Source organism: Heptranchias perlo, chromosome 33, assembly GCF_035084215.1.
Source record: "Heptranchias perlo isolate sHepPer1 chromosome 33, sHepPer1.hap1, whole genome shotgun sequence".
Classification (NCBI taxonomy): domain Eukaryota; kingdom Metazoa; phylum Chordata; class Chondrichthyes; order Hexanchiformes; family Hexanchidae; genus Heptranchias; species Heptranchias perlo.
This window is the reverse complement of record NC_090357.1, coordinates 16,558,947-16,575,067: the sequence shown is the minus strand read 5'-3', so window position 1 is coordinate 16,575,067 and position 16,121 is coordinate 16,558,947. Positions and strand designations below refer to the sequence as shown.

Sequence of the window (16,121 nt, the reverse complement as noted above, 5' to 3'; positions counted from 1 at the left end):
GTTAAGGGGTTGGGGTGTGTCAAAGTACTTGAGCGGGGAGATATGACTGGGTAGCAGAAAGGGGAGGAGAAAGGAGAGAAGAGTCCAGAGGGGTAAAGGGAAGAGAAAGAAAAGGGGAGATAGAGATAGAGATAATGGGCTTGGTCTGGAGTACGATTCAACTAAGCTTGGGAGATGGAGAGAGAATTAACACTGAGCAGGTGGAACTATAATAGTTTTTTTTAAAAACATTTAGATAGCACCTCCTCACATTGAAACATCTCAAAGTCACAAATGGTGACTTTAATTCCCGCAGAGTTTGGGAGTGTCTGTACAGGCCAGCAAGGAGAAAAATCACATCAGCTGCCTGTGGTCAGAATAGACAATTGCTGTCTGCAGAGAAAACCACCGAGCACCTGCAGAGGGGCTTGTGTTATTGACATGGGAGCTGCCAAAGGTAAATGTAAAGTTAAATTTAACAGGTCCTGCATGTTCAGTGTGTCAACTTTTTAGATACTTTCAGTCATCTTTATTGTGCTTAATTCACAGAGTTGGAAGGGTTTGTGATGCATTATGCTTCTTGGAATAGGAATGGTTTAACCATGGGAAAGGTAGCATTGCAGTATTTTTTTCTGAAAGCCATTAAAATGTTCTAAAAGTATTTTTAAAACTTATTATTTTCATATTTCAATGATATCCATTGATCCTCATGGTAAAACTTGAACATATGTAAAAGGCAGCTTTATTCACAACAAAATGAACACATTCATATAAACACATGAAAAATATTGTAGATGCTGTAAATCTGAAATAAAAACAGAAAATGCTGGAAACTCTCTGCAGGTTAGGCAGCATCTGTGGAGAGAGAAAAACAGAGTTGACATTTCAGGTCGATGACTTTTCCTCAGATGACATTTACACTTCATTCAAATGTTGATCTGTTTCAAATGATTGGCATTTTGCAGAAAATGGCCCTGATTGCCACTTTATTTGTCTGAAATAAATTCCTGCATGACAAACTAGTTGAAATTTTTTTTCTGTCTGACAGTTGATGCACAACACCTGAACAACTTGCAGTTCAATTTATGTAGAAGCAACTTTTTTGTTAAAAGACAAAAGAGCAAAGAAGGTGAGAATAACTAGAAAACATTGTGAATGAGTGATTCAGTGAATATTCCAAAACCCAGTCCAGTAATTGTACCAAACTAAAACAGAAAATGCTGGATCTACATAGCAGGTCAGTCAACATCTATAAAGAGAAAAGACAAGTTATGATAGTTTGGATGTGCACTCTTCATTAGAACTGAAAGATAAACAAGCATTTTAGCAAGGGTTGGAAGAAAAGTGTGAAAAAAGGCAGGAGGGGATTTTGTTTTTTTAATCAGAGATAGGCTTTTGAAGGAAGGGGGAGGGGTAACAAAGTGGAATGATTTAGGGAGAGAGAGTTCAAAGAGCAGCTAAAGAAATGGGGGGTAATTTTAACCCCCTGAGAATGGGTGGATTGGGGGCGGGTAGGTGATAAAAATGGTTGAATTTTTTTAAGAGCGGGATCGCATCCCGGCTCCAATGCGCCCACTTCCGAGTTTAATCCAGGTGTGTTTGGATGTAACAGAAACCCGGAAGTCCCCACTTAAAGCTGGTAGGCCTATACTTAAAGGGGTAACGTACCTCATTGCAATAGTTGAGGCATATTTTTTTGTGCAATAGAAATGTCAAACAAATTTTACCTTGCCTGTTCGGGTCTCCCATAGTTTCTGATTCACACAGGTGAGTGCCTTTATTGCACTGCTTTTGGGCCCGGAGGAGCAGGAGTGTTTCATCCAGGCCCAACAAGCTCACCTGGCCCACAGGACTCTTGCGATCAGCCACCGCCACCCCCGATCTTCTCCAAGGCCCACCCGACGTCCTCCACGTTCCCCCCCACCCCTCTAACTTCTTCCACTGCCCACGATCTCTTTCCTCCCCCCCCCCCCCACTCCGATTCGCGGCTCCTTTCACTTCTGAAAGGCAGCCCGCCTGTCAATCTGGTTGCCTTGCGCGTGCGAAACCCGGAAGCACAAATACTTACCTTCAATTGAGTTGCAATCGCAGATTGCGGGCACTCATTTGGCTTCCAGGTTCCCCATGTGATTATCTGCAGACGAGCTGGGTTCCCAGCTCCGAGCTAAAATCATGTCCATGGTATCTGATGGTGGACTGGAGGGAGCAGAATGAGGACATATGACTTGAGAATTTCACTCAGTTAAGATAGGGGAACATAGATACGTACATACAAATTAAGAAGAATAGGCCATTCGGCCCCTTGAACCTACTCTGCCATTTGATAATTTGGGAATGGATGAGGACTTTGAATTTGACCCACTATTGGCTAGGGGGGTAAACTAGAAGCCAGCGGAGCTTGTCAAACAGAAGGCTGGTGGGAGTGCAGGAATTTGCATGGGAGAGGACTTGAGCAGTGGAATTTGTAAAATGGAAGTCAATTCTAGAGGTGTTGATGTTAATTAGGGTTTTGGCAATGGAAAGTGGGAGAGTGCAGAAGGAGCGCAGACAGGCAGTGTGTCAGAGGTGGAAAAGTGTATCCTTGGCTACTGATCTGATGTGAGGCAAGAAAGTCAGCTACGGGTTGAGAAGGATTGTGAGCAGTTGGGGGGTTGACATTGTTGGAGGTACCTTAGAGTTTGCCAGCGTTCAGATGAAGGTTTGATGTTAGATAGGCAGTTGGTTAGTACGGCTTTGAAGTTAGTTGTGGTAGAGTTGGGTGTCATCAGTACAGATGTGAACATTGACTGTATATGTGGCCAAGGGGTAGCATGTAGCTGATTAATGGGAGGGGACTGAAGATGGATTCCAGGTGTGCATGTTTGTAACTAATCATTGATTAGCTCTGCTCATAACAAAGGCAAAAAAAATACTTTTCAAAGTGCAGCTTATTAATTTCAGATTTATTAATATGTTTTTTGTTTGCCCATGAAGACGAGGGATGTCAGTCCTGGGGAATAGAATATTGTGGATGCTCAGTATTAACCTGAAACACTTCTCTGTCAGCATAACAGTCACAGGCAGAGTATGCTCCCCTTTTGTCCAACTACATTTGAACTCCAACCTACTGCAATGGTGTAAATTTGCTCATTTCCCATACTACCTATGCTTTATGACTTTACTGAGAGAGTTTGCCAAATTGTGGACAGGTTTGTGTTGTGGTCCTCTATGTACACGTTTGATGAGACTGTCCAAACTCATTTGCGGTGGAACCCTTAGAATTCAGGTGGAAAAGTACTGTGCCACTCAATATTTTGGCTTCATACATACTAACCATTCACATTTGCCATGGACGGGTCTGCGTTTTACGGGTCCAGTCCGCGCTTGGAGACTTTGATAAAGTCCCACATAAGAGGTTAGTGTGCAAAATTAAAGCACATGGGATTGGTGGTCATATACTGGCATAGATTGAAAATTGGTTAACAGACAGGAAACAGAGAGTAGGAATAAATGGGTCTTTTTCAGGGTGGCAGGCAGTGACTAGTGGGGTACCACATGGATCAGTGCTTGGGCCCCAGCTAGTCACAATATATATCAATGATTTGGATGAGGGAACCAAATGACCAAGTTTGCTGACGACACAAAACTAGGTGGGATCGTGAGTTGTGAGGAGGATGCAAAGAGGCTTCAAGGCGATTTCGACAAGTTGAGTGAGTGGGTAAATACATAGTAGATGCAGTATAATGTGGATCAATGTGAAGTTATCCACTTCGGAAGGAAAAACAGAAAGGCAGAACATTATTTAAATGGTGATAGATTGGGAAATGTTGATGTACGAAGGGACCTGTGTGTCCTTGTACACCAGTCACTGAAAGCAAACATGCAGGTGCAGCAAGCACTTAGGAAGGCAAATGGTATGTTGGCCTTCATTGCCAGAGGATTTGAATACAGGAGCAAGAATGTCTTACTGCAGTTATACAGGGCCATGGTGAGACCACACCTGGAGTATTGTATGCAGTTTTGGTCTCCTTACCTAAGAAAGGATATACTTGCCAAAGAGGGAGTGCAGCAAAGGTTCCCCTGCCTGGGGGGGGGGTCCAGAACGAGGGGTCACGGTCTCAGATTATGGGGTGGAACATTTAAGACTGAGATGAGGAGAAATTTCTTCACTGAGAGGGTGGTGAACCTGTGGAATTCTCTACCACGGAAAGCTGTGGAGGCCAAGTCACTGAATATATTTAAGAAGGAGCTAGATAGATTTCTAGACACAAGGCATCAAGGGGTATGGGGAGAGAGCGGGAATATGGTATTGAGATATAGCATCAGCCATGATCATATTGAATGGCGGAGCAGGCTCGAAGGGCCGAATGGTCTACTCCTGATCCTATTTTCTATGTTTCTATGTAAACATCACCTCTTCCCTTGAACTCCACTCCTATCCATGTTCTGCTGTTATTTGAAGTGATTACAGCTGCTTCCCAATGTAGATGGGAATTCCTGGCTGCAGTATACAGCAGCTGGAGTAACTTTAAGAAGCAGAAGGACTCGGGTAGGAGTAATGTTGAGGGGAAGTGAAAGGGAAATGGAAGAGGGTAGAAGCCAGGAGTGATGATTGGGGAGGGGGTAGGAAGTATAGAGAATATATAGGGTGCCAATTTAATTGGGGATGGAAGAAAACCATCTGCCTGAACTAGGTTAGCAGCATAAGTTGGCAATTGTACATTTTGAAAAGAATGTACAATTCTGAATTTGCTGCCTACAATCCGGATGACAGTGATCCCATGGTGAATGTCAGGATTCAAAACCCCTCTGCAATTAGGGAATTATAGAATGATACAGCACAGAAGGGGGCCATTTGGCCCATCGTGCCTGTGTTGGCTCTTTGAAAGAGTTATCCAATTAGTCCCGTTCCCCTGCTCCTTCCCTATATCCCTGCAATTTTTTCCACTTCAAGTATTTATCCAATTCCCTTTTGCAAGTTACTATTGAATCTGCTCCTACCACCCTTTCAGGCAGTGCATTCCAGATCATAACAACTTGCTGCGTAAATTTTTCTCACTCATGTTGCCTCTGGTTCTTTTGCTAATTACCGTAAATATGTGTCCTCTGGTTACTGACCCTTCTGCCACTGGAAACAGAATAAATAAGGAGAAATTGTCAAAATCCTTCATTATTTTGAACGCCTGTATCAAATCTCCCCTTAACCTTCTCTGCTCTAAGGAGAACAACCCCAGTTTCTCTACTCTCCCCACATAACTAAAGTCTTTCATCCTTGGTATCACTCCTAGTAAATCTTGTCTGCACCCTCTCTAAGGCCTTGACATCCTTCCTAAAGTATGGTGCCCAGAATTGGACACAATACTTAAGTAATTTACTTTTTGAAAATAATTAAGACTCTCCTCCGCACCCCCAGTAATAGATTACTTGCTACTACTTGGAGAAATAATTTTTAAAATATAAAGATAAATAATTCAATTGGCAAATAGAGAGTAGTTTTTAATAAAGTTTAGCAAATGTCCCTTTTTAGATAGAAAAATGCAATACCCATGTTCACTGTAGATTCCAAAATAGTGGAAAAAGCAACAAATAAAGTGTCACAAATCAAAAATTTCTGGGGTGTGGGTCCCAGAACATATCTTTTCTGTCTTCAATGTTTGTATCTTCCCTTCAGGTTTTCATGGACAGGAATTTAAGGTTTTTTTTCTGCATTAGGAGTGAAGGAATGATGGGTATACCTACAATTCAAATTGCAACTGCCTTGCAATTATGTTTTTACATGTCATAGGCTTATAATCAGTTCTTGAGTTGTCAGCTTTTGTGAATGGGGATGAGAGTGGGGCTGTGACAGCTTTCTGAAGCTGTTGGTCAGCTTGTGCTGGTTTTCTAGGTTGGTATTTACGTGACTCAGATTTATATCAAATAAAGTTCATTAGTGCAATGTCCATAAGGCGCTGAATCTGAGCATTTAAATTTAAATTGTACCTTCAAAATTAAATTGGTGGCTAAGAAGCTCCACTTCATGAAACTTGAAAGAGTAAGGCTGATAGTTCAAATTTTGGCGCCTGGGGGAGGAGGCGGGGCCTGGGAGGGGCGGAAGCGGCGCTTGGGGACGGAGGCGGGGCCTCTGGAGGGGGGCGGAAGCGGCGCCTGGAGGACGGTGGCGGGGCGGAAGCGGCGCCAAGAACGAGGCGTGCGGGGCAAGAAGGCGCTTTCAATCGGAATAAGGAGCTGAGTTTGGCCTAGCAGTCGGGGCGTTTCGGAGTAGCGGGAAGAGCCCGAGTTGCAACCACCATGGGGGTATCAAACGATGCGGATAAGACGCTGTTTATCGGGAACCTGGATATGAAAGTAACGGAGGAGCTGCTGTTCGAACTGTTCCTACAGGTGAGCCTGGGCCGCGGCTGGAGAGGGCGCGCTGGGTTTAGCGGCCTACTGACACCTACCCGGTAACGGGGGACTGGCTTTAATTAGTCTCAGTGGCCTCGGTTATTGTTCAGGGGGCCCTGTAACTCTGGGCTGTTTAATTATATTTTGAAGCCGATTTTTTAAAAAAAAACCGTATTAACTAGATTATTGTCGTCAGTTTAAAATACCCGCCGTTTATTGAACCGGTTTAACGATGACTTGTTTTGTCCTCTTGCGAGCAGTGATAAATTTTCCGTCTAATCAGGCCCGGGGGTCAACACATTGATTCCCATGGCGGCTGGTTTTGGTTGTAGTCGCACTCGAAAGGTTAGGAGAGATTTTACAGACGCCAATGTAATAAGATAATTAGCTGCACAGATTTTAGCAACCAGGTTTGTTTCAAATTCGCTCTGCAGTTTTGACCTGGTTGCTTCACTGAATCGAGATGCCTCTTTTTCAAGTTGTTGAGGATTTATTTTTTGTGTTCCCTTTTCGACCGGATTGAAGATGTACCAATCACTCTTTCTTTTTTTCTTTCTTTCATTTTCTGTTTGCCAGGCTGGCCCTCTCCTCGCAGTAAAAATCCCCAAGGACAAGGATGGAAAATCCAAGCAGTTCGCGTTCGTGAATTTTAAACACGAAGAGTCGGTCCATTATGGAAAGGACTTGTTGAATGGAATACAACTGTACGGCAGGTCTATTAAGATCCAATTCAGATCAGGTCAGGATCGGTTGAATCACTGGCTTTTTTTGGCCACGTATTTCCTGTCTTATCCGTTGATTGTTTAAATTATGTTTGCATGGTTTTTGATCTATGGTCTGTCGATTTCCACGTGCCATCATTTTTAATTCTCTACTCCACAACTGCACATTTCTCCAGATCAGAGAGTGCAAAACTGTTCACAGGTATCCAACATTTGAACTAGTTGTTAGGAAGGGAATAATGGTGCGTGTGAACTGTAGGAATTCCAATTCCTTCTGTTTTAGTGGCAACTGATGGGCTGGGTGGGAGGGGGGAGCACTTCATGCAAAGATTAAACTCCAAATGTTCTTGTCAATTAAAACTGCTTTTTACCATGGACAAAGACCACCTGTAATTGAACATGCACACGTTATGGTTTCACTTCTTTACTGCCACTAATTCTGCAATAGACCCACTTAAAGATGAACTAGCTTGTATGCTTGTGGAACTATTTTTGACTATTCACTGGGAGTGTCACCACAGAGGTACAGGCCTCTGCAAGAGATAATAAGTTAGATGGTTTTACCTGGAGTGGAGATGCTCCTTTTGTTTAAGACACGAGTTGCTGTTGATAACTATGTGTTGAGGGAAGGAGCAGGGAGAGGGGAAGAGAGGCATATGAGACAAGGAGACAATTAGGAATTATTAAAAACAAGGAGAGCTGGACAGAAAGGTAGATATTGAATCTCAATGGGAAGAAAACTACCATAGATTTAAAATATCTTTTGCCATGCAGGAACTTTAAAATGAACTGTTGTATTTGAAATTAAAAGTAATTTCCTCTGTTCTCTTCCTAGGTAGTGTTCACGAATCTCGGGAAGGAAACCAGTCTCAGAATTCAACTGCTTCTCTCAGTCGCCACGATTCTAACCAGTTCAATAATAATCGGTACAGACTTCCTTTTGTGATTGTTCAGCAATTTTTTTTCCAGCTCTGCATGTTGCTAGCTAGGGATGTAATCTATTTGCTATATCAGACTTTAAAAAAGGAATGTGGAACTTGCAATAGCCTAAATGTTGCCTTGTTCTGTCAGAATTTAGATTCTGAATATTGGTAGTCTTTGCTGTCTTGAAGTAATGAAGTCTTGAAGAAACCCAACCGTTCAAGACTATAAAATCAGCTACTTATTAAATGCCAGCTTTATGCTGTTGGTACTGTTACGGTATTAGTTTTTAGGGCAGAGAGCTGGATGTTTTACTGACTTGGCACCATTCATTATGTGGGAAATTTTGGATGTTGTGTGTTTGGTACAGTATTATGGAGCAAACATCTGGCTGCAGTTATTGTGCAGCAAAGCTGGTGTACAATCACTGCTTGGAGGTGGTCTTATAACAATGGGTATCATACTGTACCGAATACAAAAGTGCAGCATAAAGAAGTGATGCCAGGAAACTTGACAGTAAAGTTTGTCACAAAAGATGTTTTGTGACAGTAATTCTGTTTTAACATTCAGTGAATTTGAATGATGTCGGATGAAATTCAATCTTAGTCCCCATTAATTTTCAGCTCATTACACTTTAAGCATTTCACACCTTGTAAACCACACTTGTGAAACTAGACTGAGCGTGTAACAGTTGCGATCAATGTTAGGAAGACCTGCGCATTCTTTACCTTGCACATTTCATCTGTAGGAGATTAGGAAAATAGAAATGGGGATTAGAAGAATGGTGTCGTCCCAATGCAATTGCAGTAGGGGAAAATTTAGGAAAACGACAAAATAGCAGGGGAGAAACTTCATGGTGATGAATGTGGTTGTGGAATCATGGAGCACCAGGGGCCCTGATTTGAACAGTATACTGCACCCATGTTAGTAGTATTTGAGTTACTTGGGATTGAACAGACTCTTGCAGTTCTGAGAAGTATTAGGTCTGTATTGCTTCTTGGATCATGTTGAAAAGTTTCTCCCCCACTCTTGACAGGTTTGATCGGGGAATGGATAATACGGGCTTTCCCATGTTTGCAACTCCACAGTTGGTACAGAGGTCATTTTCTTCACCTGATAGTCTTCAAAGGCAGGTCATGGTAGGTGAAATCATTTCCTTTTGTGAAAGATCTATTTCCATCCCAAGTTTATTGTAATAAAACTGAACCTGTGAGAAATGAAATATAGATTTCAAGGTGCAATCTATTATTGTACATGTGTACACCATTATATCTATCTGTGCTATGACCATATTGGATTTTAAAACCGCAAATGTTCAAAATTGGGTGGAGCTGAGGCACTAAAGAGCAGTAATATGATGGAGACCTAACTCTTTAAACTTTTCTTAAGCAAACAATATTAAATATTGAGTGGATATATCAATTTACCCTTTCTTGTAAGATACCACGAATGTTTGCAGATGCCAGAATTTTTTCTTTTTTGTAGCCCAGTTTTTACAAAAAACTTGGTTCATTAGCAGTTTTCCTATACCACTGTTCTGAAATTCTGTACATGACAGAAAACCGTACCCTTTTCATATATAATCCCATTATAATAATGCCTTCTATCAGGTCACCCCCAGTCTTATGTTCTATGAGACAAGTCCCAGGGTCTTCGTCATTTACCATGTTCTGGCAATAATTTTGTTGTTCTGTTGAACCCTCTCTAACATCGCCCCTTGAAGTAGGCGAACCAAAACTAAGCACGAAAATCTAGATGTAGTCTCACCAAGGCTATGTACAATTTTCAAATTGCCTGTTTGCAATATATGTTCCACTATATTTGGTGTATACCAACTTGGTTTTCTTTACCTGGAAGCACTAGGTTGATGTTGACCTGTCCACCAAAATTACAAGATCTCTTCCCCATCCTTATACCTCCCGTTTGTTTCCATTGAATATACAGTCCATGATACGTCTTTTATATTTATCTATTTGAAATAATTTTAAGGGGGAGAAAGGCTAGCTTCCAATTTTTGTGATAATGAATGTTTTGAGCCTCTTTTGCACGATAGATAGATTTATTTCTTGGTTATCAACCAAATGATCACTTAATTTGCAGTGATTATCATTAATCCACCAGTGTGGAAGTAATTGCATGGAGCACCCACTTCTGTGTCTGAGATTATAGGGCAGTAATTTACAGAGTTCAAATGAATGTTGAGCTGATTTATTTTGATTGAGCTTCTCTGAGATTAAAATTTTGTATTCCCTTCTAGATAACAATTAAGTATTTTAAGTGTAACATGGTTTTGATTCAGAATTGTTAAGCTGTGACCAATTGTGCCATTTGCAGTGTTTCTTGGTAGTGAAGCAGTTTCCTGGATGTGTCCCAATTTCTACAGGGACAGTTTTTTCTGTTCTGCCTGCATTGACTTAAAGTCATAGAATCTGATTTCCGACCCTCTTGCCAGTGGAAAGTTTCTCCTTATTTATGTTTTCCTTGCAAGTTGAGTACCTGGCTTTGACTTTTCATTGATCAGCTCATTGCTATCTCCAGTTTAGCTCTGACTCTATTCTGCAGATTTTTAAACTGTTTGATTTAACTTTCAGATAAACAACATGTGGCAGCAGCAGGCCAGGGGAGGGCAGCAGAATTACACTCCCTCAATGCAGCAGCCAAACAATCGATCCACACTGCAGCAGTCAAATCGCGGAATGCCTTCTAACCAGCAAACACTAACGCAGAGTTATAGCAACCCTGTACAGCCACGGTCATCCAGTCCAAATCCACAGACGATGAGGCATCCAGAAAAATCATCACAGGGCAACCAGAGGCAGCAGGCACATTCTTCCTATCAGTCGGATAACAGCCTTTTTACCCGAGATGTTCGTTTCCAGGATCCCAGTTCAGACCGGCACTATAGGGGAAACCGTGAGACTGAGTTCCGACATGACCACACCTCACATCACAGCAGAAGTTGGGAATATGATTACAAGAGAGAGCACTCTAGAGGTGGGAGACGACGAGGAAATTGGCAATAAACTATTACAATGTCGGATTGGTGATGTCTGATTGGTGTGGTAGAGTTAGTCCTCTTTCCCTTTTGAAGAAACATTCAATGAAAATGAACTAAACTGGAACCCCACCTGTTAAAACTTCATATGCATAATTGCAATTTTCTCTACTCTGCTAGTGCTGGACTTTTTGTCATCTCCAGTTCACTGTGCATTTTTTTTTATAAAGTGCCTGCACAGAAGTTCCCTGCTTATAGAATTTACAACACAGAAGGAGGCCTGTTGGCCCATGTGCCGGTGCTAGCTCTTCAACTGATGCTGTCTAATCCCATTCCCTTTCTCCCTTCCCATTTATATACCTAGCCAATTCCCTTTTAATGATACTAGTCTCTGCCTCTGCAGCTACTTGTAGTAAAACATTCTGTGTTCTAATTGTCCTCTTTGGGGGTGGGGAGAAGGATCTATCTAACTTCCCCTCCCCCCCCCCCCCCCCCCCCAATCTCATCCCAGTGACCCTTTACCATGTGGTCTACATAGGGAGTAAATTTGAACCAAAATTCAAACATATACGTCTAGTTCTGCAGTGCCAGTAAAATGGAAATAAGATTACTTTTTAGAAGTATTAGGGAAAAAGCAGAGCAAATGATTGATTGTGTATCACATGAATGATTTATATCCCATTCAGATTGCATGTGAATGGAATCTACTTGTAGTGATCAGGCAGATGCCAAATTGAGTGTGCCAACACCCATGTATGAGCTCTGGATTTTTTTTAAGATCAATTATACAGATCAGTCTTGTGCTAGATTTTCCACCCCATTGTACCTTCTGTTAATGCTTCCCAGAGGCAGTGACCATTCTTGTTGAATGGATGAGCATTGCTGCTCAGTATTCATCAGAACATTAAACAACTGGCTTAATGAGGTGCTCAACCAGTATCTCAGAATGTCAGCATTCTTCCAATTGGTGCTTTTCTGTTTAATTCTGGCAAGTCCACACAAGCAGCACTGTTAAGCAGAATGCTGCTCACCAGCATATGAGGGATTGCCTGTGCTGGCCAGTTCTCTATAGTGAGCATTAGGGCTACTGGCCAAATCAATTGCTATAACTCAATTCTACTATATTGACCACTATATTTTATTCATAATTTCCAGGTACATCTGGTAAACTGATTTTAAAATGAGCGATTTACTCACTGAACCATGACCAGTGCTATAAAAATGTTGCTTAAAAGATAGAAGTTGTGTTGGATATCCCTTAGCGATATCTTCAGTCACAAAAGAATAATTGTCTATTTCAAAAAAATTCTAAATGGGAAGGAATTTTAGGTTTGGTATAGATGGGCAAGTTTGGGGTGAAAAGAGCTCCAGTAAAGTATAAAGGATCAGATGCAGTGAGGAATTGCAAGAATGACCAACAAAAATTTGATGTTGCATCTGCTGATGTTTGTAATATGTGTGGTTTCTTAGCTTCACACAGCTGGAAAGTAGCATGCTCCTGGTAAAGGTGAGTGCAGTTACCCAGCCCTGACTTCAGAAGGCACATTTGCATTGGCATTTGTTCAGTTTGGAAGGTGGGAATCCAGCATCCGTTTGAACACTGCTAAATCCAGTTCTTATCCAGGTGACAGAATCATAGACCACAAAGTGGGTTTGCGATACTGCTATCGGGTAAAGGAGCCATTTTGTATGTGTAAGTGTAGGGAGCTACTATGTGGTGTCAGTCTCCCGCACTTCAAAACAAATGAGCACATAAGAACGGTGCACAGTCTTCGGGTGGTGGAGTGCCTATACGGCAAAAGTCCCTGCTGTTTTACTTGTTTTCCACTTTGTACTGATACTCAGAAAATAAGTTGTTTATCACAATTTTGCTGCCTTAAAGCAGTATGGGCCTTCAAACTGGCAGTATGGTTTGTTTTGGGAGTAGTTCACTAGTGCAGGTAAATTCAAGTTACAATAACTGTATTGTAGAGTGCAAGTATTTCCTGTTGGTGGGTATTGCACTGGTTATTCATTTTTGTCTTAAAAAATTTTCACATTCTTGATTTTAAAATTACGTCTAGTCAAATTTTACTGTTTCCCACCTGAAACTGATGGACTCACCAACCTATGCAGTATAGTGATTTTGTTCTGTGTACCTTTTTCAGCTGCACATGAAGAATAATGTATTCTCTGGTCTTCAGTACACCAGCAAAAAAAATATTTTTATAACCTAAATGAACCGGACAAGAATTTTTTAAAACGGCAAATTTTGTGCAGATTTTTTAAAGTAAAATTTTGAGTTTTTAAAAAAAAACCTGGATTCATGAACAAAAGACTGGAATTTTTCCAGGAACATGGTGGCTACTTCACACTTTTGTATCCTAACTAGATGTTTTTGCTTTTATAAAATGTCTATTTGTAACTTAGTTTCTTTAATTACTTAATCTCATTTTTACCTTTTGGGAGGTCTCTAACTTTGTTCCCATGTTTTTTAAAAAAAGGGGTGAAAATGGGGACGTTAACTATTGTAAACTATAATGAGGAAGAGGTGGTGGAATTTTAAGTACTAGGAAAAATTTAAAATACTGTTGTCACTGTCCTAAATTTTAGCACAGGTTTTTTTATAGCATTCTATTTAGCTGTTGTACAGCATGTAATTTTTCTGTACATTTGCAATATCAGAATTTTTAAAATTTCAAATAAAAAAAAACACTTTTGTAGGAAGACCTGTTCAGTGCAGTCTGACTTTATTAGTTCCTGAAAATAGCTTTGGCATATACTGTCATTAAGAAATTTGCTTGTGAAATGTACTGTCATGTCAATTGGCATTGTTCATGTGCCAGAAAAGGTTGAAATTCAAATGTATTTTCTCCTTCAAGTTGTAAGTTATATTGTGATTTTTTTTTTTGTATCTGGGGGAAAAAATTCCCAAACTGTTTTGTCACTTTTTCCTCCCATGTACAGTTGTGAACAGACTGTGCAACCAGCAACATTTTGGAAGTAAAAGTTTTTTCCCCCCCTTCATTGTTTTTGTATTTTTTATATATAAATACATTACATGGCTTTGTCTACACAGCAGCCGTGGAACACACTTTCATGACCATGTCCACATATAACAGTAAAAATTCATATAACTCAAAATAAAAGCACTATTGGTCCTGAGTGGCACTGTGAGTTGGAATACTGTTGTTTCTCCTGAGAATTGAATACAATTCCAGCTTAGAGTTTCATAGCAATGAGCTACAGCACCATAATTCAACATGCAGCACAATCCTTTATGAATGTCAGTAGAATCCCAAGATTCTGCCTTGTTCAGCTAGGTGTTCCTATTTTTAAAAAATGTATATATTTATGCAGTGTCCATGGAAGAGGCAAGTGCTGTAGGTACGAAGGTTAAAGAATAAATCATGACGATATGTGTCTTATGCCCGTGAACTACTAAGAGCAGCTTATGGCTAGCCATGCAGTGTAGTTCTACTTAAAATACGTGCTGCTTATTCAACAATTTTCAGATCGTGACTAATACTTTGCTCTTATCCATATACATTGCAATACAGACAATATCGTACATACAAGGTTAATTCTGTAACTCCAGGTTTACCAAAAGCAGAGAACCTGCAGTTAACATTTGATGGCCTTAGAGCTGAAGATGCTGGGGTATCAAGGCTATTCTTATAGATTGACAGCTAATCCTAAATATAAATTATGCCCAATGTTTTAATTTTAATTAACTACTAGTCACTGCAGTTGACATTCTTCACTTTGGTCTGTTGTTAATCTAGTTTGTGTTCACGTTTTACTCTAGCTGATTTTTCAGTTATTTATTGTGAATGTGGGGAAGGACATTCTAAATTACATCTAAATCTTGCTGTTAATTAACAGATTCCTTTGTCCTATTCAGGATATGGTGCACTCTTTAACAATTAGTATCCTTGTTGATAGCTGTAATGGGAATACACATTCTTCCTGTGCTGTTTTCCCCCCATCCCTAGGTAATGTTAAAGGTATGTGTATTACAATTCATTATTGCAGGCTGGAAGCAATCCCTGATACACTCTATAATTGCCTGAATACCAAGAATAATCAGGAACTCTCCATGAGCAAAATTTCTTCACAACCATTTTTCTCCTCCCAGATTCTCCCCATTATAAGAGCCAGTGTTCCAAATCTAAATGCTGTCATCTATCACCAATTTTCAAATCCCCATTGATTTATATTCTCTTACTCCTGTACATACCGCACCTTGCATACTTTATCTACTAGGCAGGCCACTCAACTATAAACCAATTAATCTCTGCTGCTCAAGCAAGTGACTGCAGAAACTTTGTTTTAAATGTTCAAAATGTGGGTGCTTACAAATTGTAATGCTGGTATGAAGAACATAGCCTTAATGGTTACGTTTTTCCCTTTAGAAATTCCAACAATGCACCTCCCAGTTTAATGTGCTGGTAAGTTGAGCATGTGTTGAATAACACCAGTTGGTTAATATCTATTTCTCAAGAAGTACTGAGGTCACTTGCACTTTAAACAATAAGACACAGTGGTGCAACTTTAATTGAAACAGCACTTTTAACGCTAAGGCTCTGCTCACCATACTTGGATACAATATTTGTAAATGTCATCTGGAAAAAAAACCTACTGTTTTAATTAGCTACTAATTTACAACTAGCTGTCTCACTAGGTAGGTGATCAATCAGCCTGGCTATTCCATTAGAATTAGTCCTGCACATTTAATATGCAAGTATGGATCTTACTGATATATTTCATACTTTCAATTGTGATCCTTTGTCACAGATCAGAATATAGAACATTTCTTTTACAATAAATTTTATCTATACATTGTGAAATCTTGATATTGATGACAGTGATTCCTCTTAGAGGGAATATGCCAGTTTGTTTATTTCACTTGTGGGTAAACCTTTAGAACCCATAACACCAGTCTTCCATTTTGGACCAAAAAAGGATAGATCTGAGTATTTTTTAAATGGTGAGAAGCTAGGAACAATGGAGGTCTAAAGAGATTTATGGGTCCATGTACACAGATCACTAAAATGCAGTAGTCCGGTACAAAAAATAATCAAAAAGGATAAGAGAATTTTAGTCTTTATAGCTAGAGGGCTAGAATAGAAAGGGAAGTTTTGCTACAGCTATACAAA

At 40.3% G+C, this 16,121-nt stretch overlaps 1 protein-coding gene across 1 annotated transcript; it reads left to right on the top strand.

The window, feature by feature from the left end:
- The first annotated feature begins 6,124 nt into the window (after window positions 1–6,124).
- rbm7 (RNA binding motif protein 7) lies at window positions 6,125–13,987 on the top strand. The gene is made up of 5 exons (XM_067971025.1): window positions 6,125–6,342; window positions 6,922–7,084; window positions 7,903–7,993; window positions 9,025–9,127; window positions 10,580–13,987. The coding sequence occupies exons 1-5, from the start codon at window positions 6,250–6,252 to the stop codon at window positions 11,009–11,011; spliced, it is 882 nt and encodes a 293-aa protein (XP_067827126.1). The 5' UTR covers window positions 6,125–6,249; the 3' UTR covers window positions 11,012–13,987.
- The last annotated feature ends 2,134 nt before the right edge of the window (window positions 13,988–16,121 follow it).